We start from the raw sequence: 14,388 nt of genomic DNA on the forward strand, positions 1-14,388 counted from the left end.
AGACTTTCAATTTTTGGATGTGTATTGAAATCTGAAGCGGTAGAGGGGGCGTTTCAAAACAGATAATCTGGACATTTTTCATATTAGTTGATGAACGTAGTTTGAGCACAAAGGTATTTACTATTATTGAAATATCAAGTAAAAAGTGGTGGAAGCAAAAACTCGGGACAGAGTATAATAGATAAAGTATCAAACTTTGCAACATTTTTAGTGAACAATTTTTAGATTTTTTCTTATACCAGAAACTTGTAAATTATTGCATTTTTTTCTCTAGATATCTTTTCTTCAAAATAATACAAAATTATTAAGCATTTATATATTAACGGGATGGCCAATATTGGAGTTAATTTCACGGTTTCATTTTACTCTTTAATGTATTGAAAACTTTAAAAGCTTTGCCCCATTAACCCTTCCAATCTAGCTGCCGGTCTGTAGTTCCCGGTCTGAAAAAATTCAGATGGGCGACCTGGTCGTCTATCCGATTTTTTCAGACCGGGAGCTACAGACCTGCAGCTACCCCTAATCTTACAAGTTTAGGATCTTTAAGAGACCGCCCCTAAAATCCTGCAAGTCTACATATCCTCTCCTATATACCAACGTGGACCCCAGACCGTGACTTGAGACAATGATGCATTTTATGCCAGCAAATTTCCCCATAACCCCACCTTTGAAAATTAATTTTCTGGATCCGCGCCTAGGGGTGTCGACCCCCCCCCCCCCCCCCCTTCTCCAGCCTCAGATACACTTTACGCTAACCACATTCCGAAACTTCTTGTTAAAACAAATTCTTAACGATTGTCATTATTTTCAACGAGTTCCATCACGAAAAATGTGTTTATAAATACAGTAAGGTAAGAGGCGACCCATTGACCTACAAATAAAGAAATCACGTGACGATTGTACAGGTAACCAGACCCGGAAGAGAAAATATCCGAATCGCCATTTTGGAGTGTGAAGGTTTGTAGTTTGTAAAATTGTTTATGAATAAGTAAAATGAATATTAGGAAATGATAATATAGAACATCACCATAACATTGTGCACATTATTTCACTGTTTTGCCATGGGTTAGCGAACAAACTAGACCATCGCCATTAGTGTATGTCGGTAGGGGAGGGCGGGGGCGGACAGAGCAATCCTATTAACGAAAGTCGGCTAGAGAGTGTCGGGAGTCCCCGAACCCTAACCCTCATAGAAAAACGTAACTTAATTCAGAAAAGCAAAATTACACAAAAAATAGGGCATGGACTCCCCCACCCAACTTGAAAAAGAAAAATCACCCCCCCCCCAATTTTGAAATTTTTAGTACCCGCTTATGAGATTGAGATGAGACCCAGCCTGAAAAATATTCCATAAAGCAATGTTACAAAAAATGTACTCTAAGACTTTCAGAAAATATCTTTGTATGATACTCTCTTGGTCCCGTATACTCATATACTATACCCATCTGTTTGTTGGGGTGAGGGGGGGGGGGGGGCTTTCCCCATACCCATCCCTGTGACTATATACACTTTTGACTTAACTTACAAAAATGACATAAAGTTAGTAAAAACAATTTTGCTAATAATACATGTAACTCTTCTTTTTTTCTTTCAGAAATCATCTAAAAATCCCATCAAATTATCGAAGTGCCTGACCATGGACCGCCGTACTTGGGCCCAGGATGTGTTACGGTGTCATCTCTGTGAGACCCCGGGCCCCCCTATGTACTGTGACATTTGTCATATACATCTGTGTGTAGCCTGCGTTGGAAAACATCTCTTAGATGAATCCAAAGAACACAAAGTAGTGCCATTTAAGAAGAGGGGACTAAATCCTAAATGTTCCAAACATTCCACACAGTTATGTGACCTTCATTGTGAACACTGTAACATTCCTATTTGTGTGGAGTGTGTTTCCTCTAATGAACATCTAGGACACAAGCAAGTTGGCATTTTAAAAATTCTGGATACCAAGAGAGAAGCCTTAAAAAAAGATCTACAAGATTTAGAAAATTCCATTTATCCTAAATACCAAGAGATCGCATCTAACATCCCAGTTCAGAAAACTGATCTAAATAAAAATTCCAAGAAAGTAACAACAGCTCTAAACAAACATGGAGAAGACTTGCACAGAGAAATAGACATTGCCATCAAGAAACTGAAATCAGACATGGATGAAATGGAATCAAAACACCTGGTTGTCCTGAATAAGCAGGAAAATGAAATACAACGCAGTATTTCTGAAATCACACAGAGCATTGCTGATCTAAAGAAATTACTAAACTCCAATGATGTCAGCCTTGTCTCTGCCTACAAATCCAGGATTGCTGAGTTCAGAAGATTACCTCCTAAACTCACAGTTTCCTTACCAAGATTCACCCCTCAGAAAATTAACAAAGAACAGATTTATCAGCAGATTGGTTCTCTGTCAGCGTTATCTATTAAAACAGAAGAACATGGCTACACAATGGATTCTCCTGGTGCTGAGTCCTCTCCCCCTGACAGACCACTCATTGATGTACCACGGATCATCACAGATATAAACACAGAGTATGGAGAATCTAATAGATTACGCAGTGTATCCTGTCTGAGTGATGATGAAGTGTGGACGTCTGGTCAGGACAACATGATGAGACTCTACAACCTCCACAGTAAACTAGTGAAGTCAATCCAAACCAAGTCAGGGGATATACCAGAGGACATAGCAGTGACACAGAGTGGTGAGCTAGTTTATACTGATGACAATGATAGAACTGTGAACATAGTGAAGAATACACAGATACAGACAGTGATCAGACTACAGGGGTGGATACCTGGCTATGTCTGTAGTACCTCCTCTGGTGACCTCCTGGTTGTCATGGTCACTGATGATAAAAAACAAGCGAAAGTTGTGCGTTACTCTGGCTCTACAGAGAAACAAACAATTCAATACAATGACAAAGGACAACCTCTCTATTCATCTGAAGGTTACCCTAAATACATCAGTGAGAACAGGAACCTAGATATCTGTGTAGCTGACAATGGAGCCGATGCAGTAGTGGTGGTCAATCAGGCCGGGAAACTCCGGTTTACCTACACCGGTTCTCCCTCTTCTACCAAGGAACAATTTGTTCCAGGTGGTATCACTACAGACAGCCAGGGTCGGATCCTGACAGCAGACTTTAACAACCATCGTATCCACATCCTGGATCAGGATGGACAGTTCCTCCGCTACATTGACAACTGTCATTTACAGAGTCCCAGTGGTTTATGTGTGGACACCAGAGACAACCTCTTTGTGTGTGAATTGACAACAGGTAAAGTGAAGAAAATCCAATATTACATGTAAACAAACTGTGTTCCAGTGATCATAATATTACATGTCTACAGAGTGAACATCAAATATCTATGTAAATAAAGTGATTTAGTTTAAATGTTATAATACATCAACAAACTATCTAGAACTATATAAAATCCATGTATTACCAAACCATGATCGTGTTATTTGTTATGTTTTATCAAACTGCTGTGATTGTCACAATTCAGAGACTGTGTATTGTTCGTGTACATATGATTACTTACTATCTGTATATTTTACATGTAAATAAACTGGTTTTATATGTAAATAAATGTAAATAATCAGTATTTTGTTAATGTGGTTTCTTATATCATAACATTAAAGGATGTTGACATTTGCAAACATTTTTAATTCTTAGGTATAGATATATTAATAGTTCTCTAGCTATTATAGTGAAATGTAATATGTGTGCATGTATATTATTAATTATAAAATTAATGTAACTATTCAAAAGATAGGAGAACTTGACTTAATTCTGAAAAGAAATGTTTATATTATCAAGTGCCTTGGGATCAATATTTCAGAATATTTAAATATTATCATGATGATGAATTTCAGACTTATTGCCGGTAATAACAGACTTCCTGACACTGATTTAAAAATTGACACAGATGCTGGAATTTGACATTGAGTACTTTAGATACAAATCTCCTAAGAGTTAAAAGATCTTGGATACTATATTTGATTCGAAGTTAATTTTACATAGGTCCTCTCTTTATTTTGCAAAAACAGACATAATCAATGGATGAATGAATCATTCATTTTTTTAAAACCTCACCACTAAGTGTTTTAATTTGGAGAAAAAAAATTAATTGGGAAATAATTAACATTGCACCGCCGTCAATCCTGCCCTTACTCCAACCGAATTTCGATTTTGATTTGTCAAAACACTACCACCTCATGTTATACATATGTTACAGGCACGTATCATCAGAACAGATTCTGAATTAACATTTCTCTCTCTCTCTCTCTCTCTCTCTCTCTCTCTCTCTCTCTCTCTCTCTCTCTCTGTCTCTTTCTCTCTCTCTCCATTTCAAATGTTAAATTTAGCAATTCTATTATAAAGAGTAAAATAAATTATGCAAGGGTCTGACTATGCATATTTATTGTTTTTATATTTCATACATAGACACATCTAGGTTAAAATCGCTATTAAAAAACACTAAAAATTGGTTTCTGAGGGTAACTGTTGTCATGTTAACTGAAGTTAACGATGGGAAAATAGCAAAACTTACCTACATGTACTTTGAAGCCATGTTAGAAGGTATGCCCAATAATATCAAATATCAAACACAAAAACAACATTTATTCCTATTTTTAATTTTTTTTTTCATAGAAGAAAACTATTGGAGAATACCAATACTTATTGAATTTTTTTTACGTTTTTCATTAAGCAGAATAGAGAAACTAATGAATTTTACTTACCTATTAGTGACCATGCAATATGTACGTTTTATTAATGAAAATTGACACCCATTGCTATAAGAACATGGCAAAGAAATGCAAAAAAATTGGAAATTTTAAGGTGATTTTGATATGCTGTAATTTCCTGATTTTACAGATTTTTGGCAATTGTTTTTATTGGAAGTTGTATAGATAAGCCTTAATTTTCTTTATAAACCACAGATAGCTTTGTTCTGCAACATAGTTCTAAGTGTTGTTGCTATAAAATGTAAAGTTGCATGGAAAAATCCAATAGCAAATTGCAGATTTTATCATATATTTATATTTTCCTGTGAATAATACCTATTCAAAAATGCCTCAAAATATGAGAATTAACCTTATTTTTCCGCTGGTTGCCATAGCAACGGTTTTCAATATTGATTTATAAATTCTTAATTTCTCAATCAGGATAGTGTGCACAGAAATTCAAGATTTGCATTTTAAATTCAGATGAAATGAAGAAATCATATTGTGAAATTTCTCTTTACATGTAGTTACCATGGATGACTTTTAAAACATGCGTTTATAAAATATGTGAACACTGTTTGTTTCTATTGAAAAATGACAAACTTCTTCATAATACATTCTACCCTGGAAACCCCAAATTGTTGTCATTACTCAGAAAATGTTCTTGAATAAGCCTAAAAATGCCATTTTAAAATCTTTTCTCTCTGTTACCATGGCAACGGTTCCACATAGCATCAAAGAAATTGTGTTATGCTTCTTTTCAAAGTCTATCAAACTGAAAAGTATGAAAAAAATCTGTGACTATGTGTGGCTACCGAATTCTTATTTTTGCAAAGAATTGCGCGGATTCAGAAACTTTTCCAGGGGGCAGTGGGGGGGGGGGGAGAGGGGGTCCAAGGGATCCCGCTAATTTTATTTGTCGGGGTGGGGGGGGGATAAGCGGATCCCCCTCTCCCAACCCGATTCCCTCTAGATCCGCGTATGAATATACTGAATACTGTACCACCTTCCCACATACATGTATATATAGTGACGACTTGAAGCTTCAAGAAAACACAATCATGAATTTTTCATTTTTTTTTCAAGCTTATCTACCCTTGTACTTGGAGAAGTGGTTGTCACGTCATTTAGGCATTTACAAGTTGTCTGATAAGTATGTATGAATTGTGGGTAAAATGGAGATCGAGTTCAATACACCAAAAAATAGCATTCAAAACAAAATCGAAACAGGTATTTTCTTGAAGTAAATCTACGTTAGTTCAAACAACATATCTAAAGAGGGAGCGCATCATCCCATGTAAAGAATATTGTGGATTTTTTTTTTTAATAAATTAGATCTATTTCTGAGAGTATAGCTATTAAAAGTAGAACACTCATAACCAGTGTTCATGTGCACATTGCATTCTTATGATTTTTTTCTCGCTAGTATTCATATAAGTTTTTGCTTTGTTCGCGACCATTTTCAGATTGCAGAAAATTCATAATCCATTCGATCTTTGGTACACAAGAAATTCTCTCTCTCTCTCTCTCTCTCTCTCTCTCTCTCTCTCTCTCTCTCTCTCTCTCTCTCTCTCTCTGTGCAGTATGGCAATTTATTTACAATTATAGCTTAACAATTAAGAGAGCTCGATGGTCGTGGCCATTTTTAGACGGTATTGCTCTCCTTTAGAAGAAGAGCTCTATATCAAATAATAGGAAAATACCAAATATAAAGGGTGATATATATGATTTTCTTTTTAACTAAGTAATAGCTTATAGCTTAACAATTCATACCTTAAAATTATAGGTAGATCTGATGGTGAACCTGTTGACAATCCAGCCTTTTTAAACGATTACATGTTTACTTTAACTAATTTCTTTATATATAAAAAGATCAAGTTAACAATAAGCGGTTCTAAACCTTTGATATCATCAGTAGCTGCGTATATTTATCTACATCCAGCAATCCACTGGGGCTGCATGGTGAATCAGTCCTTGGTTTGCTAGTGATGACTGTAGCGTACGTAGCCACGCATTAATTTGACCCTATAAGTGTATACGACAAACCAACGATAAAATGTGATAATTAAAAATGTATGAAAATAAATAAGTAAAATGAAATGAAAATGAAAAGAAATGCTAAAAATAATGACGATATAAGTATAACGGGGGTCCTTTGGCATGAATATATATATACCGGTACTCTGCAATATAAATTTGCAATGCATACATTATTACTGGTCAATATAAATTAGCTCATAGCTTTTTAGGTTAATAATTTATTAAAATAAAGTTACATATTCATAAATGGACAATCATGCAATTGTACATTTGAATTATATAATTTATTTAAAATACACCGACTATTAGATGTACTCATTTCCCTCGTTGGCAAATGACTTTCACGCCATTTACTAAGTATACATGTATATGGAGAGAAAATTAATTGTCATATTTGAATTATATTTAAAATACACCGACTATTACATAAGTTTGAAAGCCCCCCCCCCCTCCCACCCTCCCCTCTGACTTGCTTTGAATTTGATAAGTTGTAGTTGTTTTTTAAACCCAAAAAGTAGTGTAAATTTCAATTAAAGAAAAGATTTTCTCAGAATATATGGTCGTGAAAAAAGAGAGAAAAAAATCGCAATTCTTGACATAAACATCTTCCTTATATAAAAAAAAAATTTGTTTCTTGTTATCATATTTTGACGTTTGATATCAGTTGAAAATTTCTCTATTATAAAAAGAGGTCATACCGATATTGTGATATTTTTATTATAAAGATATTAAATTGATTGATATCTGAAGTTCTATTCCTTCAATTTCTTCAAAATTAAAATAAAACGACATTCGATCTGTATTAAAGGTTCAAGAATATCAGATAAATCAAAAAAAAATTCATATTCTTCATATTAAAAAATAAATTAGCATTTCTTCTTAAAATTACCAAACAATAATGATAGCCAGACTACATATTAAAGGATTGATAAACTGCATGTAATACATTGGGTAGAAAATTAAAGAAGGAAAACTCTGACCATGTTCACCGAGCAGGAGTTATCGAAACTTGATATGGCGGAACGGGAATTAAAAACTCCCTTGTTGACAACGCCAACCGAAGATTTTAACCCACTGGCGGAAGATCCAGACGATTTCATCAGGTAGATTAGCTTATTGTGACTTAGATATTTTGCATAATCAAAATAATCGTGCTAAAACAATGCATCCGACCTGCATTAATGCTGCAAGCAAGCAGTGTCGTGAACGTCGTACATGTTATCTTGGACGGAATGACTAGGTGATACAAACATTGTATCATTGAGTCTTAGAATACACAAAATAAACACTTAGCTATCTGTTGGAAATTATTAACATTTGCAAGAGCTGTAATACAGCGTTTCAAAAAATGATTCTGTGTAAATGGGTTCAAGGTTAGTGTTAATAAAAAAAGGGCTTGGAAAGGGGGGGGGGGGTGGTGGTAAGATATTAGTGCGTTGTCAATCTGGTTAGAACAGTGTTTGATGAAATTGAAATAAGACTGTAATGTGCATGGTGTTTTTGTTGGTTCATCAATCCGTGGAGTTACATATGCCAAATTACATGTAAGGTGCTATAATGATAAACATGATAAAAAATTTCTAGTCTGAGAGAGAGAGAGAGAGAGAGAGAGAGAGAGAGAGAGAGAGATATGTTGCATTATTTAAACAGTGTTAAAAATGAATTATTTTGTGTTTTTCTATGGTTATGACATATTAATGCCATGTTTATGAAGTGTGAAGTGAAATTTAATTTTGTCAGTTTTATTTTTTTTTTCTCAGTGGACATTCTCCTCAAAGACAAGGTCATCATGATGCAGATTGTAGTGGAAGTGAAGAAGAGAGTGATTACCAATGTAATTCTATGGAAGAAATGTCAACAGGAAACTTGTATGGTGTCACCCCACCACCTTTTATGCGTGGAGTAAAAAGAGACAAAAAAAAAACACCAGACAAACATTCAAAAATCATCCCATAAACAATTCACAGAACTGAAGAAGGCCTCCAAGAAGTCACATCGAAATGCAGTTATAAAAGATAGGTATGCAAATGACCCTTTATTTTGCAAACTTGGACATATAGACCCTGACGACAATTTAGACAAAAATTTTGCAGACTTTTTTTAAAGAAATAATTCTTCCAACTTAAATCCTGCATAAAGAAATATGCCAAATTTTGCAGTAGTGAATTATATTGAGTTGTGCATGGCATTTTTAACCCATTAAATATAATCATTGGAAGTTTTGTGGAATTTGCCGTTTTGTGGTATTGAGAAGTATTTTTTGTTGTTGAAGGATCTGGAAATAGCTGCGGACATTAATATTGCAATGACCACAGTTTTTAGCTGAACTTAAAACAAATAATTTTGTGATGGTAAGTATGTGATTGTGTCTCTAGCTTGAAGCAGTGAAGTCTAGGCCATCTTCTCCACACTTTGTAACAGAAAGTGACATCACCTTTAAGGTCAACTTCTTGACCAATGACCCAGGATATCTGATGTTCGTCCCGTTCATCGACCCTCATCTTGCAGCTGTTAAATGTGACTTGTGGACGTTAAGACTTAAGCGCCTCAATACAAAACCTTGGTACTCTCAAAGAGGACGGCTACCTACTGATGGTGTGTTGTTTGGGGTGGGGGTGGGGGGGGGGGGCAGGGAAGCATGAAGGAATCCCCCTGCTGGTTCGGTCAAGTCGTCAAAGTGCACCCCACCTCTGAAACAGCCATCGCATTGTCTCACATACAGGTACCATTGATACCCTCTACTCTTATGTAAAATATTCAGGTAACACCATAACACTATCCTTATGTAAAGTTAGATTATCCTATAAAATTAATGTGAAAATTTACAAGCTGGAATAATTTAAACTTATTATGAGAAGAAATAGTATGGATGTAAATACTGCAAATATTTTAACATGTAAATTGATTGACCTATTATAATAGACACATTTTTGCACCATGAAAATAAAATGTGTTTTTTATGTTTTGATTAAGAGAGCTGGATGAACATGGCCATTTTTAGACTATATTTATCTCCTTTAAAAGAAGAGCTCTGTTTAAAGATATGCAGAAATATTCATATTTTAAAGTAAAATACTTTTTTACTATTGAGTAAATACTGTATAGGAGGTTAAAATTGCGGTCGGAAAAGATCGCAATTTTTTCATTTTGCATTAAATCGCGGTAGCTTGAATTTGTGGAAAACAAAAACTTGTAAAACATAAAATTCAAACACGATCATGATTATCTGTATATGGTACATGTATATTAACTCGCAATGATCTTGGATTCATTTTCAAAATATGTATTTTTGTTGAAAAACAATTAGAGTGATATCTAATGAAATGCTTTTCTATAAAAACAGCGGTTTGTGTAGTACCCGTTCATGAATTGTCCGGTTAATATAACAGTTTCTTTAAGTGCACCCCACTTCTATAATGGAAAGATTGCTTCTGTCAATTGAGTTTCACACTTTTTTTATGTGGTAGACACTCGTGAGAACCTTGTATAAACACAATGAGCCCCCAAATCACTTTGAAGTTTACTGAGAGCACTGGGCAGACAGAATTATTCACGCATTACCGCATGTGGCTTGGGTACCTGTTAAGTGTCAATCCAATCATGTTTGATTAATGCAGTTCTTTTTAAAAGATTATGTAACATGAAGAATGTGCTTTTAAAGAAGTTATTAAAAACAAATTTTCCCTTGTATGCCAAAACCGAAAGTAGAGGGAAAAACCTTCAAAATGAAAGCATGTCTCTATTGGTAGATCATAAAATATTTCCAGTTTGTAACAATAGCAATGATCTGTTAATATGATAGACTGCTTAATACCATTATCTTTCTTGACAAAATACTGTGGTTTCATAAATTTTTGTTGAATATCAATTTTCATGGATTTCGTTGTTAAGTTTATCCATGAATTAAATGTTAAATAAAGTGAAATTTCTACTCACAATTTGAATTGATAGGGTCATTGCCATGTATTTACGTATCCTTGAAATTGTGATTTTCACTTTATCCACGAAAATTAATACCCTTGAATATTAATGAAACCACAGTAGCTATAAATTAAGTGGGGTCAACTATACTACTATGCCATTAAAACGGAAACATATTTTGTGTTTTGTGTTTTGATGATAAAATAAATGATTTTAGTAAATCCTATTTCTTTATCATTATTATACTTTACAAGATGTTAAATTTGCAGAGTTTTAATTTCAGCGAATATAGCGAAAATTAACTCCGCGAGTTAATTTCCTGGTATACAGTAATAGTTTTTAGCTTTGAAAATATTACCTAAAAATTTAAGGTGAATTTGATGACTAAGTTGTTGACCACCTAGACTCTTTAAATACTGATATGAAGGTTGATAGTAATCAAATGATTGAGAGTGTTTGTTGTTTTAATGGTTTGTTTAATTGTTTGTTTATTTACATGTTCATTTGTAGTTAGAAGGTCTACTCCTTGTTGGTATACATTCCTCTCAGCTCAGAGAAAGGAGTTTGAATCCTTGATGGGGAAAACGATGCAACTTATGTACAAGCAGACATTTTCTCATCAAGCCATAGCCGAATCCTTGACAGAGCTGAAGGTAATGTCTGGTGTTCTTGTGATAATGGAAATTAAGGACTACGGACCCAATTCAAGATTTCACACCTTTGCGCAGACATTTTGTCATCAAGCCATAGCCGAATCCTTGACAGAGCTGAAGGTAATGTCTGGTGTTCTCTGAAACTGTAAATTAAGGACTACGGACCCAATTCAAGATTTCACACCTTTGCGCAGACATTTTGTCATCAAGCCATAGCCGAATCCTTGACAGAACTGAAGGTAATGTCTGGTGTTCTCTGATACTGTAAATTAAGGACTACGGACCCAATTCAAGATTTCACACCTTTGCGCAGAAATCTGCGCATATGCTATGAATATGACTGTCGTAATAACATCAGATTAAGAGAAAATAATGAAATTTTCACTCTATTAAATGTAATTTGTGGTGCAGAAATATTTTTAGTGGTTTAGTTGATTTCCTGTTTACACAAGATTACGGTAAGTAAAACTTGGCACTCCTGACTCATAATCCGTAGCCTCAGTATTGCTCTTTCAGATGAAATGAAGGAGTTGGCTGATGAAATTATCTTGTTTGAGGGCATGCAGCATCCAAACTTGGTGCAGTATCACGGAGTTGAAGTCCACAGGGTGAGGATTTGTTACTGATATGTTGGATTCATCAGATATTTAAAGGATTTAGAATTCTGTGGGTTTTGTGAGTATCCCCCCCCCCTTTTTGCAGGTACAAGTTTCTGTTCACATAATCATTGACTCTTTGTTAATACAATTACTGTAAGCCGACCTCTATATATGTTGCAATTTTTCTGTGATAAACAAGTTCAATGTGCCTAATTTTCATGACCAGATCTTTTTAATCCAAAAAATGTTATTAAGAGGTTAAAAAAACGCTTTTTGGCGAACACATTGTCTCAAACCACAGTCTTGCATCTGTATATCTGGATAGCTCTTTCATACCCATGACTGCTAGAACACCTTATTCATCAAAATCTTGAATAATATCACCAAATGTGTAATGTCCACTTCAACCAATGAAAATTAGTGTTTAACCTTGCATGGTCACTGCCTTTGTAGCAATGATATAATACTGTATGTTACGTAAACTGTGATTGGATAATCAAAGGTTGCTTCAAAATTGTCAATACCTATAAATAAAAAGATTATATTAATATAATAATTTATTCATTACTTATAACATACCGGTATGTAACTTGCTTGCTGTAGCTTTAAATTACAGCAGAACAGATTGACAATTTGTATAGTTTTGTATCGGATATGTCGGCTTACTCACTTTTTTCTTCCAATATATTATAGGTCTGGATGAAATGCTGGTGTTTATGGAATACTGTGATTGTGGAACTCTGGAGGAGGCGGCTAAGGCGAGTCTACCCGAACAGAGCATTCGAGTGTACACGTTAGAGATTCTACTGGCCGTCAATTACCGTCATGGTAGGACCTACATGTACCAGTACATGCACATACATACACAAGTGATGTCACAGTCATACTAGTTATGCCTGGTCCTTTTTTTTTAATTGTTAAGATACATGTATGCATCGGTTGGGAGGTGGGGGACGGGGACCTGTTGAAATACTAATATTTAGTCTTTACTTTAATTTAAAGGGGCATCGCCATGATTTGGATCAGAAATAAATTTTTTGATTTTAATGTTAACAATGCTTTAGCAAGGCATTTTCAATAGGCAACCAAAATTTGAGTTTCATTTGTTAAGTTATAAGCGAGTTACAAAGCTTACAATTCTTTGCAATTTAAACAAAGCTTTTGTTTACATTTTAAATGTTGAAGTGAAAATTCTAGTTTTAGACCTAAAATGAATGTGTGAGTCATTAGGAACTGTTTATTTATGTTTAAAATAAATAAAACTATAGACAAATCAGCTTGAAAAGATTTTTTACTGGTATATTGAACCTATGTAAACAAAAACAGGGCACGAGCCTTGTTTACATGACAAAGAATTGTGAGCCCTGTATCTTGCTTAAAACTCATTAACGGGCACTCAAATTTCAGTTGATCATTAGAAATGTATTCTTGAAGCAATATAAATAATAATAACAGAAAAATAGAATTTGACCAAAATCGTGACCATGCCCCTCTGAAGTTATTTCCTATAAAATTTCTCTCTCTCTCTCTCTCTCTCAGTGTGTATATAGTGTAATTTGTTGTATTGATTGCAATAAAATTAACATGGACCTTTCAGAATTATTACATTTTTTGAATTGCCAAACAACGGATCAATGATGTTTATGTCCATTTTACTGACATTATCATTACTTTGTTATGCAGATCCCACTACCATACTGTAAACTCACGGAGAGGGGCAGCTGTCAACCCATATCATAGTTTTTCCTCTAACAAGACTTGTAATGGGGGTGCATCTTTATCCCCAATGAACCCAATGTAAAATAACAACATGTTGTAAGGTAAGTTTATCATATTTATTTTTATGACAATAACACTGAAATGTAAATATGAGGGATATGCAAATTTATTATGCTGGTCAGTGTGTACCTAGACACAAAACATTTAATGTATAAATACATGTATATGTTAATAAATATTGGTTAGAAAGTGTCAGTGTAAGCATTTAATATATAAAAACATATGAATAATTATTGATTAGAACCTGCTTGTAACTTTTTAAACCTAATTGTATTGCATATTTTTATTACAAAAATAGTTGTAAGTTCTAAATAAGTCTTTTGTTCTCATTGTAGGCTATGAAATGTATCTACTAACACTGTTTAAGGTTTGGTTGCTGGCATTGAACTGTGACTGCCCAAGACTGATGAGGTCTGCTGAAAACTCTAATCTCTGTAACACTGTTACATCCTTTTTGGCCGCCTCATCTTCATTAAGTGTCTTGGGCGTCACTGTTCATGGTAACATACCAGACACTAACACCCAGAAGAGCAGCTGTATGTAGAGATGTATGACCCTACATGTATATATGTATGGTGTAAGTCTTCTTACTAAGTTACAGCTTCGAAGAGTAACCACAGAGAAACAGACCCTCGAAGTGTAAGTGTGTGGGGGGGGATGAGAGGAGGAG

General features: G+C 34.6%; 1 protein-coding gene across 1 annotated transcript; it reads left to right on the forward strand.

Annotated features, from left to right (window-relative positions):
* Positions 1 to 873: 873 nt before the first annotated feature.
* LOC136271641 (tripartite motif-containing protein 2-like) lies at positions 874 to 3,600 on the forward strand. Its single transcript, XM_066072019.1, has 2 exons — positions 874 to 957; positions 1,595 to 3,600. The coding sequence occupies exon 2, from the start codon at positions 1,637 to 1,639 to the stop codon at positions 3,305 to 3,307; it is 1,671 nt and encodes a 556-aa protein (XP_065928091.1). The 5' UTR covers positions 874 to 957; positions 1,595 to 1,636; the 3' UTR covers positions 3,308 to 3,600.
* The last annotated feature ends 10,788 nt before the right edge of the window (positions 3,601 to 14,388 follow it).

Source organism: Magallana gigas, chromosome 9, assembly GCF_963853765.1.
Source record: "Magallana gigas chromosome 9, xbMagGiga1.1, whole genome shotgun sequence".
Lineage (NCBI taxonomy): Eukaryota > Metazoa > Mollusca > Bivalvia > Ostreida > Ostreidae > Magallana > Magallana gigas.

Excerpts from the sequence above, each read along its gene's own strand:
- LOC136271641 (XM_066072019.1), top strand. The coding sequence starts at position 1,637 with ATGGACCGCCGTACTTGGGCCCAGGATGTGTTACGGTGTCATCTCTGT.